This window comes from Eretmochelys imbricata, chromosome 23 (genome assembly GCF_965152235.1).
Source record: "Eretmochelys imbricata isolate rEreImb1 chromosome 23, rEreImb1.hap1, whole genome shotgun sequence".
In the NCBI taxonomy this organism is placed as follows: Eukaryota; Metazoa; Chordata; order Testudines; family Cheloniidae; genus Eretmochelys; species Eretmochelys imbricata.
The window spans coordinates 3,463,030-3,482,115 of record NC_135594.1 but is presented as its reverse complement, the minus strand read 5'-3'; the positions used below and the strand labels follow the sequence as shown (position 1 = coordinate 3,482,115).

General features: G+C 62.6%; 1 protein-coding gene across 1 annotated transcript; it reads right to left on the bottom strand.

Moving 5' to 3' along the window:
• Positions 1 to 5,838: 5,838 nt before the first annotated feature.
• On the bottom strand, positions 5,839 to 9,640 carry LOC144278985 (leucine-rich repeat and fibronectin type III domain-containing protein 1-like protein). The gene is made up of 3 exons (XM_077840389.1): positions 8,274 to 9,640; positions 7,249 to 7,796; positions 5,839 to 5,909 (listed from the first exon to the last, which is right to left on the bottom strand). The coding sequence occupies exons 1-3, from the start codon at positions 9,638 to 9,640 to the stop codon at positions 5,839 to 5,841; spliced, it is 1,986 nt and encodes a 661-aa protein (XP_077696515.1).
• Between the last annotated feature and the right edge of the window lie 9,446 nt (positions 9,641 to 19,086).

The window sequence follows — 19,086 nt, the reverse complement described above, 5'->3', positions numbered from 1 at the left end:
TATCCATCCATCTATTCGCTGATCCAGCCATCTGGCTACCCCTCCATCCACCCCTCCATCTGTCTGTCCCTCTATCAGTCCATCCACCTCGCCACCCTGCCCCTTGGTGGAGGGCTGTTACTCCCTGCTGAGCCAGCTGCACATGGGGGTGCAGTGCTGACCTTGACTAGACCCGCCCCTCGTCTCTTGGGGATTATACAGTGAGGAACCGTCCCGAGGCACAAACACCCCCTCTGTCTGCTGCGGAGCCAAATGGGCTTTTAAACTGACCTAGCTGAAGTGGTGCAGACGCCGCTAAACTGGGAGGAGAGGTAGATACGCTGGAGGGGAGGGATAGGATACAGAGGGACCTAGACAAATTGGAGGATTGGGCCAAAAGAAATCTGATGAGGTTCAACAAGGACAAGTGCAGAGTCCTGCACTTAGGACGGAAGAATCCCATGCACCGCTACAGACTAGGGACCGAATGGCTCGGCAGCAGTTCTGCAGAAAAGGACCTAGGGGTTACGGTGGACGAGAAGCTGGATATGAGTCAACAGTGTGCCCTTGTTGCCAAGAAGGCCAATGGCATTTTGGATGCATAAGTAGGAGCATTGCCAGCAGATCGAGGGACGTGATCGTTCCCCTCTATTCGACACTGGTGAGGCCTCATCTGGAGTACTGTGTCCAGTTTTGGGCCCCACACTACAAGAAGGCTGTGGAAAAATTGGAAAGCATCCAGCGGAGGGCAGCAGAAATGATTAGGGGACTGGAGCACATGAGTTATGAGGAGAGGCTGAGGGAACTGGGATTGTTTAGTCTGCGGAAGAGAAGAGTGAGGGGGGATTTGATAGCTGCTTTCAACGACCTGAAAGGGGGGTTCCAAAGGGGATGGAGCTCGGCTGTTCTCAGTGTTAGCAGACGACAGGACAAGGAGCAATGGTCTGAAGTTGCAGTGGGGGAGGTCTAGGTTGGATATTATAGAATCATAGAATCATAGAATATCAGGGTTGGAAGGGACCCCCGAAGGTCATCTAGTCCAACCCCCTGCTCGAAGCAGGACCAATTCCCAGTTAAATCATCCCAGCCAGGGCTTTGTCAAGCCTGACCTTAAAAACCTCTAAGGAAGGAGATTCCACCACCTCCCTAGGTAACGCATTCCAGTGTTTCACCACCCTCATAGTGAAAAAGTTTTTCCTAATATCCAATCTAAACCTCCCCCACTGCAACTTGAGACCATTACTCCTCGTTCTGTCATCTGCTACCATTGAGAACAGTCTAGAGCCATCCTCTTTGGAACCCCCTTTCAGGTAGTTGAAAGCAGCTATCAAATCCCCCCTCATTCTTCTCTTCTGCAGACTAAACAATCCCAGCTCCCTCAGCCTCTCCTCATAAGTCATGTGTTCTAGACCGCTAATCATTTTTGTTGCCCTTCGCTGGACTCTCTCCAATTTATCCACATCCTTCTTGTAGTGTGGGGCCCAAAACTGGACACAGTACTCCAGATGAGGCCTCACCAATGTCGAATAGAGGGGAACGATCACGTCCCTCGATCTGCTCGCTATGCCCCTACTTATACATCCCAAAATGCCATTGGCCTTCTTGGCAACAAGGGCACACTGCTGACTCATATCCAGCTTCTCATCCACTGTCACCCCTAGGTCCTTTTCTGCAGAACTGCTGCCTAGCCATTCGGTCCCTAGTCTGTAGCGGTGCATTGGATTCTTCCGTCCTAAGTGCAGGACCCTGCACTTATCCTTATTGAGCCTCATCAGATTTCTTTTGGCCCAATCCTCCAATTTGTCTAGGTCCCTCTGTATCCTATCCCTCCCCTCCAGCGTATCTACCACTCCTCCCAGTTTAGTATCATCTGCAAATTTGCTGAGAGTGCAATCCACACCATCCTCCAGATCATTTATGAAGATATTGAACAAAACCGGCCCCAGGACCGACCCGTGGGGCACTCCACTTGACACCGGCTGCCAACTAGACATGGAGCCATTGATCACTACCCGTTGAGCCTGACAATCTAGCCAGCTTTCTACCCACCTTATAGTGCATTCATCCAGCCCATACTTCCTTAACTTGCTGACAAGAATACTGTGGGAGACCGTGTCAAAAGCTTTGCTAAAGTCAAGAAACAATACATCCACTGCTTTCCCTTCATCCACAGAACCAGTAATCTCATCATAAAAGGCGATTAGATTAGTCAGGCACGACCTTCCCTTGGTGAATCCATGCTGGCTGTTCCTGATCACTTTCCTCTCATGCAAGTGCTTCAGGATTGATTCTTTGAGGACCTGCTCCATGATTTTTCCGGGGACTGAGGTGAGGCTGACTGGCCTGTAGTTCCCAGGATCCTCCTTCTTCCCTTTTTTAAAGATTGGCACTACATTAGCCTTTTTCCAGTCATCCGGGACTTCCCCCGTTCGCCACGAGTTTTCAAAGATAATGGCCAATGGCTCTGCAATCACAGCCGCCAATTCCTTCAGCACTCTCGGATGCAACTCGTCCTGCCCCATGGACTTGTGCACGTCCAGCTTTTCTAAATAGTCCCTAACCACCTCTATCTCCACAGAGGGCTGGCCATCTCTTCCCCATTTTGTGATGCCCAGCGCAGCAGTCTGGGAGCTGACCTTGTTAGTGAAGACAGAGGCAAAAAAAAGCATTGAGTACATTAGCTTTTTCCACATCCTCTGTCACTAGGTTGCCTCCCTCATTCAGTAAGGGGCCCACACTTTCCTTGGCTTTCTTCTTGTTGCCAACATACCTGAAGAAACCCTTCTTGTTACTCTTGACATCTCTTGCTAGCTGCAGCTCCAGGTGCGATTTGGCCCTCCTGATTTCATTCCTACATGCCCGAGCAATATTTTTATACTCTTCCCTGGTCATCTGTCCAACCTTCCACTTCTTGTAAGCTTCTTTTTTATGTTTAAGATCCGCTAGGATTTCACCATTAAGCCAAGCTGGTCGCCTGCCATATTTACTATTCTTTCGACTCATCGGGATGGTTTGTCCCTGTAACCTCAACAGGGATTCCTTGAAATACAGCCAGCTCTCCTGGACTCCTTTCCCCTTCATGTTAGGAAACACTATTTCACTAGGAGGGTGGTGAAGCACTGGAATGGGTTACCTAGGGAGGTGGTGGAATCTCCTTCCCTTGAAGTTTTTAAGGTCAGGCTTGAGAAAGCCCTGGCTGGGATGATTTAGTTGGGGATTGGTCCTGCTTTGAGCAGGGGGTTGGACTAGATACCTCCTGAGGTCCCTTCCAACCCTGATCTTCTATGATTCTAACCACTAGACCCCACTGCCCTTCCAGAGCTGGGAAAAGAACCCAGGAGTCCTGCCTCCAGAGAAGGGACTTCAGCCCAGTGTTCAGACAAGCATCCCAGGTACACCCATCGCTGGGTACAGGAGGTGAGCGAACTTGCCAGGTGAGCCCGGTGCCTGGTACAACACGGCCCCTGGCACCGAGTGAGGGGACATCTGGCCGTCAGAGCCCTGGGCTCCCTTCTGGGCACCCACCTGGCTGGCCCCACCCTGCTCCAATCACCCAAATTCAAACCAGACCGATCTGGGGACATGATCTGATGCCTAGAGGTGGGGGCTGGGCAGGCGGGACTCCCCCTCCCCCAGCTCTGCCAGTGCCTCTCACTCCTGATCTGCATGGCTCCCCCCCAGCTCTGCTGGTGTCCCTCAATCCCAAACCCCTGCTACCCCAGCCTTGAGCTGGCACCACTCGGGCCCCCCTCAGCCGCAGCGTCGGACGAGATCGACATCCCTCCTCCCCGGTGGGGCCGTGGCAGCTGATCCATCAGGCCTGGCTGTGTTTAGATCATTTTGTTTCACTCCTAATTAAGGCGGGTGAAGAACCCAGGCCCGCTGGCATCTCTCCCAGCTGCCTGTCTCCTCCGCTCAGCGCCCACCGGTGCCCTGACAGCCATGGGTATTTCCTCATCTTGCTGCACAAGTTGGGCTGGCTCAGGGAGAGCCTGAGTCTATTGCTGAGAAACGGGGCGAGCTGCTCTGGGTGTGACCGACGCTGCCTGAGTTTGCCGAGAGCCTGAGCCCATCGCTGAGTGAGGGGGACAGGGGGAAAGACGCTCCCTGGGTTCGGCTGGAGATAGAGGCCAGGCTGGGAGGAGACTACCTCTGGGTCTGCAAAGCAGGTTGCGGGAAGGCCCCATGATCCCATATGGGAGGTGGGGAAGGGGAGGGGAACCCAGGAGTCCTGGCTCCCAGCCCCCACTCCCGCTCTCATCACTAGGGACAACTCCCCAGAGGTGACAAGTCCCCCTCCTTTGCTGCAATGATTCTCCAGGGCAGTGACACCCCCTCCCCCAGTTCAATCCCCCCTATGCAGCGACCACCCCCAGCTCCTCACTCTGGTGCCCCCCGACACTGACCGTCCCCCAATGCCCCCCAGACAGCGGTCCATCCCCACCCCGCTATAATAACCCCCAGCCCATGACCCTGACCACCCCCTTCTGGCAGTGAGCCCCAGCCGCCCTAGTGATCCCCCCAGTCCAGCGACAGCTCCCAGCCAGGGCCCACTCGGAGCAGGTGTGTTTATTAGAAAATTACAGACACCGTTCGAAAACTGGGGGGGGGGGTCATAGAAAACCAGCTGCCGGGGCTTCAGGCAAGAGCAGGGGTTTGGGGGGGGGGGGTTGCGGGAGCTCCCGCCCCAGCACGGGGCGAGTCACGTGAGCCCAGGACAAACCCTGAGCCAGGGCAGGGGTAGGCGGTGCCATCCCCTGGAGAAACGGGGTCCATGGCAAAAGCCCTGAAACAGAGAGAGAGAGAGAGAGATGGGGTCAGTGCCTGGGGGCTGAGCGCTGAGGGGGGGCAGGGAGGGGCGAAAGGGGGGCAGAAAGGCAGTCGGGCTCTGAAGGAGAGCAGGCCACCCCCCATCTCCTCCCCATCCCTGTGGGTTGTGGCCCTGGAGTCTGGGTCAAAGCAGGGGTCCACAGGGAGGGGAACTGAGTTGCTGGAGATGCCTCCCCCCACCCCGGATCAGGGCCAGGGGGCTCAGGCTCTAGGGAGACGACCCCCCCGGCCTCAGGTCCCGCACTCACCGCCTGTCTGGGCACACCCCCTCACAGGCCCCGCTCCGTGTGGGGGAGGAGCGGGCGCAGTCCGGCTCCCAGGGTCCCAGGTGGTCCGGGCTGTTGGGTGAGGGGCGTGAAATGGGAACCCTGGAGGGGCAGGGAGGGGGTTCCCACTGGATCCGGTGACCATGGGGATCTGGAGAGAAGAAGAAGAAGAAAGAAGGTGAGACTGGGCAGAGATGGACCCTCAGGATGTGGGGCAGCGAGGGGGCAGAGAGGGTCTGGGGAGGGGCACAATGGAGCCCCAATGGCCCCAGCAGATCCTGCCACTCCGATCCCCTCAGCCTATGGGTCTGAAACCACCGAATGCAATGGGGCCAGGCCGGGTTCTGAGCTCAGCCTCCCGGGGTCGATCCGGAGTCACCCCCTTACTGCAATGGGGCCAGGCCGGGTTCTGAGTTCAGCCACCCAGGGTCAATCCGGAGTCACCCCCTGACTGCAATGGGGACAGGCCGAGTTCTGAGTTCAGCCACCCGGCGTCGATCTGGAGTCACCGTGGGCAATCTTGGCACCCACTGCTCAGCTCTTAGGTGCAGGGCAGAGGGTCAGTGTGACGCTCCCAGCTCCCCCCCAACCCCATTCCTCTGCTTTCCCCCATCACCCTCTGCAGACGAAACAGTAACAGTGCCCCCGGTGGAGACGCTCGGCGCAGCAGCTCCCGGCATCCCCCCGGCCTCCCTGGGTGACGCAGTCCCCACACCTGGGGGCGCCCCTGACAGCTCGGCCACGCTCCAGCTGGGTGAGATGCTCAGATCTTCACATCGGTCCATTCGCTGGCACATCTCCTCTCGCCCACAGGGGGCGCTGCTGCCGGGGGGGCTGCCAAAAAGGGGACAAACACGGCGAGTTGGTTGGGTGCTGGAGCAGTGACGGGACGGGGCCTGCTCGAGCTGCTTGGAACAAGTCTGTCTGTCCAGCCAGCCAGCCAGCCACCCAGCCGTCTGCATTACTCATCCATCCATCGATCCGTCCATCCACCCGTCTGCATTACCCCTCCGTCCATCCATCCACCCATTTGTATTACCCTTCTGTCCATCCACCCGTCTGCATTACCCATCCATCCATCCATCCATCCACCCGTCTGCATTACCTACCCGTCTGCATTACCCATACATACATACATACATCTGTCCACCCAACCTTCCACTCATCTGCATTACCCATCCATCCATCCAATCACCCACACATCTGTATTATCGATGAATCCTTTCCTCTTCCCACCCATCCTCCTGCATTACCCATCCATCCATCTGTCCGTCCATCCACCCATCTGCATTATCCATCCATCCACCTACCCGTCTGCATTACCTAGTCCATCCACTGGTCCATCCATCTGTCCATCCACCCGTCTGCATTACCCATCCTCCCCAAGCACACGCATGATCCAGCCATCTGTCCATGTTACCCACCCACTCATCTGCATTATGTCTACCCATTTGTCCTTTCACCCAAACTATCCATCCATCCACATTATGTTTCTATCCATCCACGCATGCAGCCACCTGCAGTATTCATCTATCTGCCCCTCTGCTACCTTTCCATCTACCCACCTTTCCATGGACGGCAGGGATCTACCCATCCATTTACCCAGTCTCCATCCATCCGCCCATCCATCCATCCATCCCCATAGCATCCAGGTGCCTGTTCCCCTCCCTTTTTAACTCTTTACAGACCTCTCCAATCCTTGCTTTCCAAACCCTTTGCTTAGTTTCCATCCCCCAGCCCCTGCCCGGGCCGCGAGGGTCAATGTCGCTCAGAGAGGCCCCAACCCTGGAGAAGGACCCATAGGGAACGCCCCTAGCTAGGCGCCTGGGGGGCTGAGCTAGACAGGACCCTCTGGTGGCTCTTGCTAGAGTCTGATATTGTTCTCCTCCAGCTAGGGGAGGGCGCTCTCCAGAGTAGCCAGGCTGCAGTGGAAGGCCTCGGTCATCTGGGCGAGGGACGAGGGGAAGAAAGAAACAGGTTCATCCACCAGGAATATGGAGAGCTGCAGGAATGTATGCACAGGCTACCCACGTGGGCATGAGTCATACAGGCATCAAGCATGATGCTTGCAAGGACCACTCATGGAAGATGCATGGAGCGTCCTGCACCATGCGTGACATGAAACCCTGCCTCCTCCAGGCAGATCCTCACCACGCCCGTAAGACCCCGTTACCTTGTTCCTCGGCTCGGCCAGGTGCGGGGCAGTTGGTCTGGAGGTCTAGACTAGTCCTTGACCACTTCCTCCTCCTGGGAGAGGGTGCCTCTCCCACGCCCACCTCTTGGCCACGGGTGGCCAGCCCCTTCTCGCAGTCCTTGCTCGGGGCCACCCCGTTGAGTTCCCTGGCCCTGTCGTCGGCCCGGTCCTGTGCCCAGGAGGCCGGGGGGTGCCCGCCGTTGGTCTGGGAATAGACGTTGCTGACCTGGGCCTTCTTGTTCCCTCCGTGGGCCTTGTAGCGGATCATGAGGATGATGATAAAGAGCAGGACGGAGGCGACGATGATCCCACCGATGATGATGATCATGGTGCCGCCCAGGAAGTGGGCATGCAGGGAGCGGCACTGCGGGGAGCCGGGCCGGGTGCTGAAGTGGACGCAGCCCACCACCCTGGTGGCCATCAGCGCCGTCGGCCCGTCGTCGTAGACGGCCAGCACACACAGGTCGTAGGCCCGCCCCGCCGCCAGGTCCTTCACCAGGAAGGCCCGGCTGGGTGGGGGGATCATCCTGCAGGGCGGGAGGGAGAGTGGTGAGCGGTGCCTGCAGCCGGGATCCCTGCCCCACCTGGACTTCATGCCCCCCTACTCCACTGCGGCCCTTCCCCCACTTTGCCTCTGCCCCCCGGCCACCCTGCTACCCTCCTCCACCCCCCCACCCCGCCCCATGGCCACCCTGTTACCCTCCCCCGCCCCACAGCTACCCTGCTACCCTCCTCCACATTGGCTAGCACGGCCCTGCCCCCGGCCAAGAGCCACCCAGATGGAATCCACCCCCCCAAAACCTCCAGCCCAGAGCCAACCAGACAGGACCCTCCAGCCCAGAGCCACCCAGATGGGACCCTCCCAGTCCAGAGCCAGCCGGCAGGATCCACCCCTCTAACCCCGCCGGCCCAGAGCCACCCAGGTGAGACCCATTGCCCGACCCAGGCCAGAACCACTCAGACCCCCCCAGCCCGGCGCCCCCTGCCCAGCGGCATGGACTCACCTGTACACCAGGGTCTCGTCGGAGGAGCTGTTATACTGGATCTGGTACATGCGGACGCCGGGCCCGGGCCGCGGCGGGACCCAGCGAATGAGGGCGGAGGACGCCGAGAGCTCGGAGGCCAGGACCCCCGCATCCCGCGGGGCGGAGCTCCCGTCGGCGCCCGCCTTGGCCGAGGTGAGGATATCGGAGGGCCCGGGCGCCGGGGGGCGGGTGCCGTTGACGAGCTGGGGCAAGGGGCTGACCCGCAGCTCCACGGAGGCGGTGGCCTCGCCAGCGGCATTGGAAGCCACGCAGGTGAAGGAGCCGGCGTCCTGGATGGCGGCCACCAGGATCTCCAGGCTGCCGTTCTCGTAGGCCAGCGTCCGGGAGCCGTTGGCCACCAGCTTCCCCTCCGGAGAGAGCCAGTGCACCGCTGGCTCGGGGTCGCCCGCCCCGCGGCAGCGCAAGGTGGCCCCCTGGCCCTCCGTCACCGCCAGCCGGCCCGTGCGGCGGGTGATGACGGGCGGCTGGCAGATGAACTCCTCCTCGGGGACGCTCCAGAAGGACTTGCCCAGGAGCTCGGGCGGAGAGGCGCAGGTCTCCAGGTCGTCCTCCCGCGCCAGGCGTCGGAGCCAGAGCAGCTCGCAGTTGCAGTGCAAGGGGTTGCCCCCGAAGCTAAGCACCAGGGAGGAGAGGGGCGAGCCCTTCGACTTGGCGTAGACAGGCAGGCGGAGGAAAAGCGGGTCCGGGGGGATCTTCTTCAGCCGGTTGGAGGTCATGTCCAGCCGGGCCAGCTTGTGCAGGTCGGCGAAGACGCCTTGGGGCACGTGGGCGATGAGGTTGTGGTCCAGGCTGAGGGAGTTGACGTTGCTAAGGCGACGGATGGTCTCCCAGGGCAGCCGGGCCAGGTTGTTGTAGGACAGGTCCAGGTCCTCCAGGGTGCCGGCGAAGTCGTCGAAGGCGCCGGGCGCCACGGCCTGCAGCTGGTTGTTGCCCAGAATGAGGTGGCGCAGGTTGGGCAAGCCCCGGAGCTGCTGGGCCCCGATGGCCGGCAGGCGGTTGCCGTCCAGGTGGAGGGCCCGCAGGCCGCGCAGGTCGGCGAAGGCGAAGGGCACCAGCTGGCGGATGGCGTTGCGGGAGAGGGTCAGGTGCACCAGCCGCGTCATGTTGGCGAAGTCCGGGCGCCGCACGGCTGCGATGAAGTTGTCCGTCAGCCGCAGCTCGGCCGTGCGCCGGTCGAGGAGCCCGGGCACGAAGAGCAGCCCGGCACGGGCGCACAGGACGGCCAGCGAGGGGGACAGGTTCTGGCACGTGCAGCGGGGGGGGCACAGCTGGGCGCGGGAGGGGCCCAGGCAGAGGGCCAGGGCGTAGAGCAGCAGAAGCTCCATGGCGCCGTCAGGGGGCCCGGCTGCAGGGAGAGAGGGAGAGAGACGGGCCAGGTGACAGCGAAGCCTTTCTTACCCGGGACTGCGTCCTCCTTCGCCAGCAGGGGGCAGCCTGCGCCACACCCAGCTCCTGGAGGGGAAGTGGGGTCCAGTGGTGAGAACAGGGGGGCTGGGAGCCAGGACTCCTGGGTTCTATCCCTGGCTCTGGGAGGGGAGTGGGGGCTAGTGGTGAGAGCAGGGGGCTGGACTCCTGGGTTCCATGCCCCATTTTAGAACTGACTCACTGTGTGGCTTTGGGCTATTAACCTGCCCTTTCTGTGCCTCAGTTTCCTACCCTATAAAATGGGCCAAGTAACCCTTTATCCACAGATCCTCCCCTTTAAGCCCAGGGGCACACACTCTCCCCCCACCCCTCCCAGACTCCTTTCCCAGCAGCCCCCAGGGCTCACGCGCACACACACAGAGACCCTTCCCAGCAGCCCCCAGGGTACGCCCCCTCCCACCTTTCCCAGCAGACCCCGGGGTGCGCACCCCCAGGCCCTTCCCAGCAGCCCCTGGGACATACACACCCGCAAGCCTCTCCCAGCAGCCCCCAGGAACAAAGTGAGGGAGGCGACTGGGGTCGAGAAGCAGCTGCCCAAAGCCCTCCCCTGTCCCGACGCACTGAGGACTTGGCAGAGCTGGGACAACTCAGTCCTGGTGCAGATTCGGGGGGCAGCAGCTGGGGAGCCCAGGGGGAGCCGGGCAGTGGGGCCGCCTGGCAGAAGAGGCAGGAGCAGCTGGGGCAGCACCAGGCTACGTGCATGGCACGGGGGGGGGCAGCAAGCTGTGCCCCCCCATGCATCTCCTCAATCCCTTCCCCTACAGGCCACGTCCATTCCCCCGACACACGCACCTCATCCACCCCCACTCAGCGTCGGGGTCATGGAAGTGCATCCTGGGATGGGCCAGATTCTGAGCCCAGCATCAATCCGGAGTCACTCTGGCTTATCCCAGAGAAGAGCAGGATCTACCCCGCCTGGACTGTGTTTTAAAAATCAAAACGCACCAGCCCGGTTCTGACAGCGACCCTACAATAACAATCATGGTACAACAAACTCATGCCACCCGGCCCTCGCATGAGACCCTACTCTGACAAACCTATGCACACAAGCCGACAGCTCCCAAGCTACCCTACAAAAACAAACCCCCCTACACCTACATCCAGGGAGACAAACAAATTTCCAGAAGGAAAAACCTGGAAGTTTGGGGGTTTGAATTCTGAAGCAGTCTCATTCCATTCAAGACCGCCGCCAAGCAGGGGTCTGGAAAGCCGGGGTCGCGGCCGGGAAGCACCTTGAGCCATCGCCTGCTAACTAACAAATTAACGACGTAATTAGGAGCCATGTGGCTTGGCTAAACGGCACAAGGACCCGCGGCGCCAGAAAGTTTCCGATGAGTTGAAACAAGGGAGAGTCCGTCACACAGCGGCTCCGGAGCGGGCCGTGTGGGCGTTGAGCTCGGGGGCGGGGGGGTCCCTCCTTTGCTCAGGCCAAACGGGCAGCCAAGTTTCACCTCTTGCAGCTTTTCGGTCTCTTCTCAAAGCCCCAGCTGCCGGAATCATGAGATTCAATGAAAGTGCATCTCTATCCCTCGCAGCCGCAGAGAAAAGCTCCAACGCGCCCCCGAGGTGGCTCGGGCACAAAGAAGACGAACGTTTTCCAGGCTCATGGTTTTGGGGGAGGCCGGGCTCCGGAGAGTCGAACGCTCGGGGTCACAGGAGGCCAGCAGACCCCCGCTGCCCTGTCTAGCGCTAGAGACGGTTCCAGCGCTCCTGCTTGGGAAGGGAAGCTGGGTGACGTGAGCCGGTAATCCCCCAGTGTGGACGCAGGTCTATCTGGATCAAGGGAACCCATTCCCCTTCCCACACTGGGGCGGCCGTACTGCTATACGCACCTTTATCCCCCTCTAAACACAGCCTCACTGGAGGGGTCGGGCTGCCGGAACTAGACCAGGATAGTTAAACCCGGCCAACGTCAGTCTGGACAAGACTGGAGAGCGGGGTGGGGAGCCCGGGGCTGGGCTGGCAGGGGGCTGCGAGTCGGGAGTGAGGGGCACGGGCAGAGCTGGGGGGGGGGGGCTGGAGCCCGGGGCTGGGCTGGCAGGGGGCTGTGGGTCGGGAGTGAGGGGCATGGGCAGAGCTGGGGGAGGCGGGAGCCCAGGGCTGGGCTGGCAGAGGGCTGCGGGTCGGGAGTGAGGGGCACGGGCAGAGCTGGGGGGGGCGGGAGCCCAGGGCAGAGCTCGGGGGGAGTGTGAGCCCGGGGCTGGGCTGGCAGGGGGCTGTGGGTCGGGAGTGAGGGGCACGGGCAGAGCTGCGGGGGGAGGGGGAGGGAGCCCAGGGCTGGGCTGGCAGGGGGCTGCGGGTCGGGAGTGAGGGGCACGGGCAGAGCTGCGGGGGGAGGGGGAGGGAGCCCGGGGCTGGGCTGGCAGGGGGCTGTGGGTCGGGAGTGAGGGGAGCCCAGGGCTCTGAGCCAGGCTCCTGCCTCTGGTCTGTCCTGTGTCCCCCACCTGCTTTGCAGCAGGAACCTGCAGCTTTGTTTGGATTCCCAGCTCGCCCCCACTCGCCCGCTGGGTTTAATTGGGGAATCCAAGGCTATCATGACACACACAGGGCTGAGCAAGCTGATTAGCCTCCTGACAATGCCCCCAACCCCCACCCCTGCAGCCCACATAGGGGAAGGCAGGGGCAGGGTCTGCCAGGGACAACCCCCCCCGCCCCCCCAGCACAGAGCCGTACCGGGTTCAAAGGGGGCTTTGATCAGATCTCACCCAGCCTTGTAGGCGTGGGCGGGACGCCAGCGTGGCTGACCCGCATCAGCTGGGATGGCTGGCTGGGTCCTTCGCGGGGGGGGGGGGGGAGGGGGAGGGCTGTATCTCACGCCCCATTTCACAGATGGGGAAACTGAGGCATCATCCAGCATCCTAGCCAGGAATGGAACCCAGGAGTCCTAATTCCCAGGCCATGCCTCATCTGTCACCCCTTGGTAATACTCCCTTCTGAGGCTGGGAACAGAACCCAGGAGTCCTGACACCCTTTCCCTGCTCTTGCATCTCAGTGATACTTCTTCGTTCACACCGATGCCCCTCAATCCCAACCCACAGCCCCCAGGTATCCCAGCCCTGGGCTCTGCCCCACAGCTCTACCAATGCCCCTCGATCCCAGCCCGTAGCCCCCAGGTATCCTGGCCTTGGGCTCCCTGATTCCCAGGAGCTCCTCTAACCTCATATCTGACCCCTTTGGAATCTGGGTTGGGTTCCTGTCCCAAGATCCCAGCTGGCCCCTCATCAGTCCAGCTGTGGGGCGGACTCGGACCCAGATGGGTTTTGATGTTCTGGTTCTGGGGGAAATCTTGTGCTTTTGGCCCAGGACGCTGGGAGTCTCGGCTGTTCGAAGGCAACACAAACCCCATCGGAACCGGCCCCGAAAGCTGGGCCCCACCGGATCAGACCCTCAATGACAGCCTGAAGCCACCGCAGCTCCCAGCGGCACCTCCTGGGCCCAGCTGGGGGTGGGGGGCTCCCAGCTGCATCTCCACTCGGGTAGCTCTCTCTGGCCCATGGGCCCATCTAACCCGGTATCCCGCCTCTCCGTCACAGATCAGACCTCTGGGCCCGGCTGTCCTGCCCATGTATGGTGACCTCTCCCCGGCAGCTCTGGTGCCCCTCCCGCCCCCCGGTCCCTGAATGATGCCCCTGGTGGTGGGATGTGACCAGGCCGCTGCCCCTCCCCCCACCCCTTGCCCCAATGTGCCCTGCCCCCAAACACCCTCAGGGCCTACTGCCCCCCACACCTGCCAATGCCCCAAAACCCATATGCCCCCCAACACATGCTCTATGCCCCCTAAACACCCCCATGCCCCTTTCACTCCCCAACACACCATCTACTGCCCCAATACAGCCCCCCTACAAGCCCACTGTCACCCCCTCGTGCCCTCTAGCACCCCCTACCCTGACAGCCTCCCTCCCGCATGCCCTCCACCCCCACACACACCTCTGACAGCCCCTTCCAGCTGCCTTGCCCCAACACACTTCTCCCACCCCCCATGCTGGGTGGGGGGGGATTTGTGGCGGGAGCTGGTTAGGCCGCGCGACCCCTGTTCATAGACACACCCCGGCCCCCATGTATGGGGAGGATTCGGAGCCGGCTGTACAGGGATCTCAGCCTCTGTGCTGTCCGAGGGCCTTGGGCGGTGGGGATTTAACTCCTGGCCTGTGCCCCCCCCCACCAACTCCCCACCGGAGGGGAGGAAGCATCAGTGAGTCCCAATGCAATGCACCCCTCCCACTGCCAGGATAGATCCTCAGCTTCACCCCCTCAGGGCAGTGGGGCAAATCAGGCATGACCCACATGTGCTCTGCAGGATGCCCCCCGAGCCCCACGGAATTATGGGTAATGGGGGGGTCCAGACTACACCCTCCCCCCCTCAAGTCTCTGCTGGGGATGGACAAACCATGAAATCAATGAGCCCCAGGCGGGATGTTGGGGAGATTCGCAGCTGGGGGGCGGGGGAATGTGCGGCCAGAATGGCCCTTCCTCCTGCCAGGGCGAGCCCCTCCCCCACCATCAGGCCATGCTGCTGCCCCAGTTCGGCCGCCAAAGTGGGGTCCGGGTGGAATGACAGGCTTGTGATTTTAGTTGAATTTTGCAACGATGGTGGAGGGGGAACCATGGCAGGACAGTTCCCCACCCCCTTCACCCCCAATGTCCCCACAGCACTAGCCTCTCCATGCTGCCCACCCGCCACAAGACAACCGTGCCCTGATGCCTGGGGGTGGCTCCCCCTCCCCAGATGATGTCGCTCTCATCCACAGACATCTCCCGCCACCTTTGCCCCAGTCAAAACCCTGTGGCGGTGAGTTCCGCAGGCTAACGACAAGAGGACAAGCTCCCAGCTGACTCCTCGTGCCCCTGTCCAACATCTCCCTGAGATGGCCTTGCCTCCTCCCCACCACGTCCCATCAGCCCTGCCCCCACCCAGCGATGGCAGCCCCGGCAAGTCACAGACAAAGGGAGGGGCCCACCTACCTCACGCTTCGGTTCCAGCGAGCCATAAACCTTCAGGAGCATCCGGCTCGACGGGGGTCTGGGCTCAGGTCGGGGTGGGGGTGCCAAGCTGGCTAACGCCAGGGCTCAGCCATCCTTGCTGGCTCCGATCTCCCAGCTTGAGGGTCCTGAGTCTGAGACCGAGCCCGGATGGCTAAGGCAAATCCTCCCCAAAAAATATTGAGGGGATCTGAGTGCCAGGAGCTCTCCCCTCCAGCTGCTGCTGTGGTGAACCCCAGCAGCACCCCAAGAACCAGCACCTGGCTGCTCCCTATCCGGTGTTCGCCCCAGGCTTTCCTCGGTAGCTGGGAAGTGGGGCAGGGGGAGGGCGGCTGTAAAATATCCAGCCTGGATTTGAGGTCAGAGGGGGTGAGTTTCGATGCAGTGCTGGGGGGGGGGGTGCAAGGCAATGTGGAGGGTCAGGCAATGCGGGGTCGGGGGGTAGCTGCGTCTCCCCAGAGCCAGGACACCTGAGACACCCCAGGGTTTTAGCTCGGTGCTGATACAGGAAATGGAGGGGGCTGCCCCCTCTGACTGACCCCAAAGCAGCGTCTGGCGCCGGGAAGGGGGGTCGTTCAGGAGCGGGGGGGGGGCCTCAGGTACCGATTCTGGACCCGCCCCGGGTCCCAATTCTGCCCCCGGGGAGGGCACGCTCAGGATCGGGCCAAAACTCCCTGGGTCGGGGAGGGGGGTGCCAGACCCCTCCCCGCTTGGGGTTAAAGGTCCAGGTGGCGAAAGCAAACCCCCAGCTCGGGAATCCAGGCTGGGCTGGTACCCGGCGCCGGGATGCAGCTCGGGGCCGGTTGCCCGGGCGCTGGTTGCCGGGATACAGCCGGATGCTGGTTGCCGGGATACCGCTGGACCGGGCAGCCCCCCACCCCCGGCCCTCTCGGCTGCCCGGGGGCCGGTGCCGGGAGCCGCGCGGGGCGGTGGCTGGCGGGTCCCTGCAGCCCAGCACGGCCGCTCGCCCAGGCTGGGAGCGGCCCCCGGGCCTCATGAATATGCAAAGCAGGGGGCAGGGCCCACACAGCCCCGCTGTTAAAGGCACAGCGTCCCCTTCCGTCAGCGCCGGCTCCCCTCGCCCCTTGCATCTGGCCAGCGCCCAGCAACCAGCCCCCTCTGCTGCTGCATCCCCGTGACCAGCGCCGGGCAACCAGTGCCGGGCAACCAGCCCCCTGCTGCTGCATCCCCGTGACCAGTGCCGGGCAACCAGTGCCTGGCAACCAGCCCCCTGCTTCTGCATCCCCGTGACCAGCGCCGGGCAACCAGTGCCGGGCAACCAGCCCCCTGCGGCTGCATCCCCGTGACCAGCGCCGGGCAACCAGTGCCTGGCAACCAGCCCCCTGCGGCTGCATCCCCGTGACCAGCGCCGGGCAACCAGTGCCTGGCAACCAGCTCCCTGCTGCTGCATCCCCATGACCAGTGCCGGGCAACCAGTGCCGGGCAACCAGCCCCCTGCGGCTGCATCCCCGTGACCAGTGCTGGGCAACCAGCCCCCTGCTGCTGCATCCCCGTGACCAGTGCCGGGCAACCAGTGCCTGGCAACCAGTGCCGGGCAACCAGCCCCCTCTGCTGCATCCCCGTGACTAGTGCCGGGCAACCAGTGCCTGGCAACCAGCCCCCTGCGGCTGCATCCCCGTGACCAGTGCCGGGCAACCAGTGCCTGGCAACCAGCCCCCTGCTGCTGCATCTCCATGACCAGTGCCGGGCAACCAATGCCTGGCAACCAGCCCCCTGCGGCTGCATCCCCGTGACCAGTGCTGGGCAACCAGCCCCCTGCTGCTGCATCCCCGTGACCAGTGCCGGGCAACCAGTGCCTGGCAACCAGCCCCCTGCGGCTGCATCCCCGTGACCAGTGCTGGGCAACCAGCCCCCTGCTGCTGCATCCCCGTGACCAGTGCCGGGCAACCAGTGCCTGGCAACCAGCCCCCTGCTGCTGCATCCCCGTGACCAGTGCCGAGCAACCAGTGCCTGGCAACCAGCCCCCTGCGGCTGCATCCCTGTGACTGGTTGCCTGGCAACCAGCCCCCTGCTGCTGCATCCCCGTGACCAGTGTCGGGCAACCAGTGCCTGGCAACCAGCCCCCTGCTGCTGCATCCCCGTGACCAGTGCAGGGCAACCAGTGCCTGGCAACCAGTGCCGGGCAACCAGCCCCCTGCTGCTGCATCCCCATGACCAGTGCCGGGCAACCAGTGCCTGGCAACCAGCCCCCTGCGGCTGCATCCCCGTGACCAGTGTCGGGCAACCAGTGCCTGGCAACCAGCCCCCTGCGGCTGCATCCCCGTGACCAGTGCCGGGCAACCAGTGCCTGGCAACCAGCCCCCTGCTGCTGCATCCCCGTGACCAGTGCAGGGCAACCAGTGCCTGGCAACCAGTGCCGGGCAACCAGCCCCCTGCTGCTACATCCCCATGACCAGTGCCGGGCAACCAGTGCCTGGCAACCAGCCCCCTGCGGCTGCATCCCCGTGACCAGTGTCGGGCAACCAGTGCCTGGCAACCAGCCCCCTGCGGCTGCATCCCCGTGACCAGTGCCGGGCAACCAGTGCCTGGCAACCAGCCCCCTGCTGCTGCATCCCCGTGACCAGTGCCGGGCAACCAGTGCCTGGCAACCAGCCCCCTGCTGCTGCATCCCCGTGACCAGTGCCGGGCAACCAGTGCCTGGCAACCAGCCCCCTGCGGCTGCATCCCCGTGACCAGTGCCTGGCAACCAGCCCCCTGCTGCTGTATCCTTGTGACCAGTGCCGGGCAACCAGTCCCCTGCTGCTGTATCCTTGTGACCAGTGCCGGGCAACCAGTCCCCTGCTGTACCACCTGACCAGCACCCAGAAAAACAACTCCCACCCCCTAGAACAGAGGTTCTCATTCGTGAGGCGAATGTGTCGGACTTTGCAGGGGGGCCCGGCCAGCCTGCGGATGGTTCGGTGGCTGCGGTAGAAGGGGCCCAAGCGCCAGGTGGCAATGCCACTCCTCCGGGCTGGCCTGGCTGCCCCTACCGCCTAGGTCGACCCTGCCCAGAGCTAGAGCAGCAGCCCCCTGCTCCCGGTGCTGGCACAGAGCCACGCCCGGGGGCCATTTTGCTGAGGCATTTGCAGCTCCCCCCCTTCCCCTAACGCCCAGCTGGGCAGGGGCAGTGTCCCAGTGAAACATCCTGCAGGGAAATGCCACTCGTGCAGCTCGCACCCCTGGGGGAGCCCCTCACCCCATAGCAACCCACAGAGGGGAGGGGGCTGAAGCGGGCAACACCCCCTCCCCTCCTGGGGGGCACACCTCACCCCCAAGGGGGACAGGACAGCAGGGTGCTGGGGGCAGGGAGCAGCCAAACCCCCGATTCTCTTCCACCCCTGTAAGCTGGGAACTGCTCAAAACTCTGACAAGAAGGGTCTGGACTAGCGGGGTGGGGGCTCAGCAGGGGGCACTGGGCTGTGGGGAGCAGGGTGGGGGCTCGACAGGGGGCACTGTGCTGCAGGACAGGCCACCCCCCCGCCCCCGACACACACTCTAACTAGTAGACCCCACTCCCCTCCCAGAGCTGGGGATGGAACCCAGGCGTCCGCACTCCCAGCCCGGCTTGCTGAGAGGAGACGAAAGCCCACCCCAGGGAGGCCCAGGCCCTGATCGGGGAGGAGGGGGGGCAGAATTGGGCTAGGGTGGGGGAGGCTGCTGGTGTCTCCCTGGCTCCACACGCTGGATGCGTCGCTAAAGGTCAGTGCTGCAGCGTGGCTCACGCTGTCCGTATGTGATCAGCAGAGACAGGGGCAGGTGCTGGGGGGCCTCCAGCCATCTAAGCAGGGCTTTACAATGCCCTTCCAACCCCCCCACGCAGCCGGGGTGGGGCACGGAGGGGGAATGGCCGCAAGCAGAGTGGGGGCTGGAGATGCAGCAGTTGCAGGATATCTCCGGAGATGAGGGGATATCAGGGCTGGGCTAGCAGAGGGCTGCGGTTTGGGATTGAGGGGCATCGCCAGAGATGAGGGTGGTGGGGAGCCCACCCCCAAACCCCGGAAACCCAAGCCCCTGGGGGATCCAGAAACTGAAACGTTCCTCCAAGCAACACAAAGGCGGGGGAGGTGGGGGAAAGTAGCCCCTTCCCCGGGAGCATCAGGGCCGCCCCGCCCCTGGCACCAGGTGGATTGGAGGTGGGGGGCGCTGAGCTGAGCGCAGATGGGCCCCGTGGGTCAGCCCCTGGCTGACAGGGACGGGGCGGGATGCTGGGCTAGATGGGCCTGCCGGTCCGATCTGGGATGGGGAAGAGAAAGAGATGGCAACGTGTCTGTGTCACACAGACAGCGGCTTCCCCTACCTACCCCGGTCCCTGGTGCTGGGGTCTGGGCCCTCGCTCCCCTCGCGCCTGCCCAGCACAGCTGAG

Excerpts from the sequence above, each read along its gene's own strand:
- LOC144278985 (XM_077840389.1), bottom strand. The coding sequence starts at position 9,640 with ATGGAGCTTCTGCTGCTCTACGCCCTGGCCCTCTGCCTGGGCCCCTCC. Across the intron at positions 7,797-8,273 it reads GACGAGACCCTGGTGTACAG|GATGATCCCCCCACCCAGCC; the intron begins GTGAGTCCATGC and ends CCCGCCCTGCAG. Across the intron at positions 5,910-7,248 it reads TGGCCGAGCCGAGGAACAAG|CCCCCCCGGCAGCAGCGCCC; the intron begins GTAACGGGGTCT and ends CCTTTTTGGCAG.